Source organism: Orycteropus afer, unplaced genomic scaffold (genome assembly GCF_000298275.1).
Source record: "Orycteropus afer afer isolate SDZICR_OR568_19922 unplaced genomic scaffold, OryAfe1.0 scaffold00516, whole genome shotgun sequence".
Classification (NCBI taxonomy): domain Eukaryota; kingdom Metazoa; phylum Chordata; class Mammalia; order Tubulidentata; family Orycteropodidae; genus Orycteropus; species Orycteropus afer.
The window spans coordinates 1,800,068-1,803,075 of record NW_006922103.1 but is presented as its reverse complement, the minus strand read 5'-3'; the positions used below and the strand labels follow the sequence as shown (position 1 = coordinate 1,803,075).

General features: G+C 57.0%; 1 protein-coding gene across 1 annotated transcript in view; it reads left to right on the top strand.

Moving 5' to 3' along the window:
• Window positions 1–42: 42 nt before the first annotated feature.
• Window positions 43–3,008, top strand: part of LOC103209702 (docking protein 6) — a 606,523-nt gene continuing 603,557 nt past the window's right edge. The window contains exon 1 of the mRNA XM_007955603.1: window positions 43–108. Coding sequence (XP_007953794.1) covers window positions 43–108 — 66 coding nt within the window. The remainder of the gene's footprint in view (window positions 109–3,008) is intronic.

The window sequence follows — 3,008 nt, the reverse complement described above, 5'->3', positions numbered from 1 at the left end:
CGGGGACGCTGCTCCGGGCGCAGCAGCCGGTGGGCGCTGGCCATGGCCTCCAACTTTAACGACATAGTCAAGCAGGGCTACGTGAAGCTCCGCAGCAGGAAGCTGGGGGTGAGTGGCGCCCGCCTGTCTCGTTCTGGGCGCCGCGGCCGGCGGGCGGCGGGAGAGGGGGACGCGCGGGGCCGGGGCCAGCCCGCTTGTTGCGCGGCCGGGGCTGGGGGTACCGCACCTGCCTGGGGGCTCCACGGCCCGCGATGGAGGACGCCACACCTCCGGAGGGCTCCGGGGCCGGGCATGCAGGCGCCGCACCTGCCCGGGTGCGCTGGGGCTGGGCGGGGGGCTCCTGCGTTGGGGCTCTGAGCCGGGCGGGGTCGCCGCGAGCGCCTGGGTCCCCTCCGCCTGCGCCGCCTGCTCTGGGCCGGGACCGGGAAGCCCAGTGGACGAAGAGGACTGTCAGCGGCAGAGATGGATGTGCCCGGGGGATTTACAGACATGCCACCCACCCAGGTCTGTTCTGGGAAGTGGGCGCCGGCGGCGGAGACCGCGGCGGGAGCGGGCGGCCGCGCCCGGGGCCGTCCTTAGAGTCACCATCTTCTACTCCCGGCTTCCCAAGCCCATTTGGAAATTCCCATTTGCTGCCTTCCCGGCGCCGCGCGTCCCCGCCAGCGGTGGCGAGCGAGTTCCCTGAGCCCAGAACCTTGCCGGCTCGCCAGCCCCTAGCCATGAGTGTGCCCCCGGGCGTGCGTGCGACCGTGTGCGCGCAGGTGTGCAAAGGCAGGTGTGCACGCCGACGCGGAGAGTTTGCGGCGGCAAAGTTTATGGGGCCCTCTGCCTAGTTCCTTCTTGAGAGCTGCTCTCGCCTGGCTTGGGAGGGGGCGGTGTGGACCCGAGCGAGCGCTCCACACTTGTGAGCAGACCCGGAGGTAAGAGGGCGCACAGAGGGTCCCTGAGGACCGGCTGCACACTGGAAGGGGGGCGCCCGAGACCCTCCGGGCAGATGGGCCTATAAGTGGGAAGGGAAACGCGATCAGGGGAGAAAGTGCCCGTTTTCCGGATTCCCTGGCTGTCACTCCACCTCAGTGTTCTCAAAGTTCCCAGTTCTGCCGAGCTCCGGAATCCTGGGGCCAAGTGGCCCCTGCTGAAAGGATGGACAGCTCCACTTGGAGACGGGAGGGCAGGGAGGAGAAGTGTCCTAATCTTTTCATAGAAGGGAGTTGCAATATCGTTAACTGAAAAGGTGCGACCGATTCTCCAAAACAGCAGCAGTCCCCGTGCTGCCAGAAGTCGCTCTGAACGGAGCTGTGACTCCTGGAGGCAGGTGTCTGGGAGGAGGAAGGCTAAGAGCGGACTTGGCTTGTCCAGCTGCCAGTGCTTCCCTACGCGTTGGGGGTCCAGGCTGAACCCCGAGGACGCAAGGGACCCAAGAGCAGGGAGAACGAAGCTGGGTGACAACGTGGCCCCCAGCTGGAGCGCCCGTTGGGCCCTGGACGTCCGTCCCCCCAGGCTCTGGGCTCAGATTCCGAGCCAGGCTTCTAGGGCTTTGCTTGAGGAGAAAGCGCCTTGTCCTTTTCCTTGGAGATAGGGAAGACACCCACATGCAAAGCTGCGACTGTCCAGACGATGTTTGCTTCCCTCAGTCTCTGGGATGCAGTGCCCAAATTTGTCACCCAAACAGCTGTCAGACAAGGAAGAGGGTGGGGCACCAGAGCCCCAGGCTAGAAACCTCTTCACAACTTGACCTTTAACGTCCTTTCCTTTGCTCTGGGCAGGGTGTGTGCTCATCTCCCAGCTGCGTCTGACGCCTCGGAAGTTAATAAGCTAATGGTTGATTTAAGCCCCGGGAGATGTGTGTGCGCGTCCAGACCCCGTGTACTGGAAACGAGACCGAGACGCACAACACTGAGAACAGCCCTTCTTCTGCACACCGGCCGCGGGAGCCCTTTGGATGGCTCCGCCGTCGGAGCTTTCCAGGATTTCATAAAATAAAAACTGAATATGAAACTCAGGACAGACAGGAGCCAGTGGGAGAGCGCTGAGTGCGTCTGGGGTAACTGTGGCGTTGACTGGCTTTGCAGCGTCATTTAGATCAGCGTTGCCGCCTACTGTGTGTGCAAGGGCGTGCTTACATTTCAGCAGGTCTTCTCTGTCTCTGGTTTAGAGCTGCCCCTTTCTAAAGGACAACTTGCATAGAAATGAAGAAAGCGAGTTTGGATGCAGGCTGATGGCTTTTGTCTTCCGTTTCTGCTGGAGAAATGTGAAGGCCCAAGTGTGATCCTTGAAACAGGTCTGGTTTGCTTGAATGATGAATCAAAATATTAAATTTCCCAGACTGTTGCAGAATATTTGTTCAAAACGCTTTTGAGATTTTCCTGTTTAGAATAGTCTCATATTCAGAAGGGGGACTTCAAATGGCCAGACTTCACAGCAGCGGTGCTGCGAAGCTTAGGAGGGGGTCCCTGAAAGTAGTAAAGCTGTAAGCTTTGCCTCAACCTGTGTTTAAAAAAAACCCTCATATCCCAAACTCATAGAAGGATTTATCCGAACAGAAATATTTCAATTTTGTATTTAATGTCCTTGAATGTATAGACTCAAAACTATGAACTTTTCCAAATAAAATATTTTTATTTTTTGATTCCAAGGACATAATGATTCTTTAGGGTTTATGTCCAAAATGTAATAAAATAAACATAACTCTAAATATGCGTAAGTACAGGCAGAACTTCTGCTTGCAAGAGTTGAGTTTGCAGTGTGCTGAGGGGACAGGAGGCCTGGGACCAGGTTAATTACATCAGGGGTGATCATGATATGAAGACATTTTATCATCAAGCATTCTCGTGTGCCTTTTCCTCTTCTCCCATCGTCTGATAGTGGTGCACAGGGGCAGTTCAGCATTTATTGCCCTCTAGGCACTAGGCCACCCTCTTGCAGGGTGCTTCCAAGTTAAATGGTTTGAAAGGGCTTTTGCCACACATTTTATGAGAGAATGTAGTATGACTTGTTGAGTGTCGTGC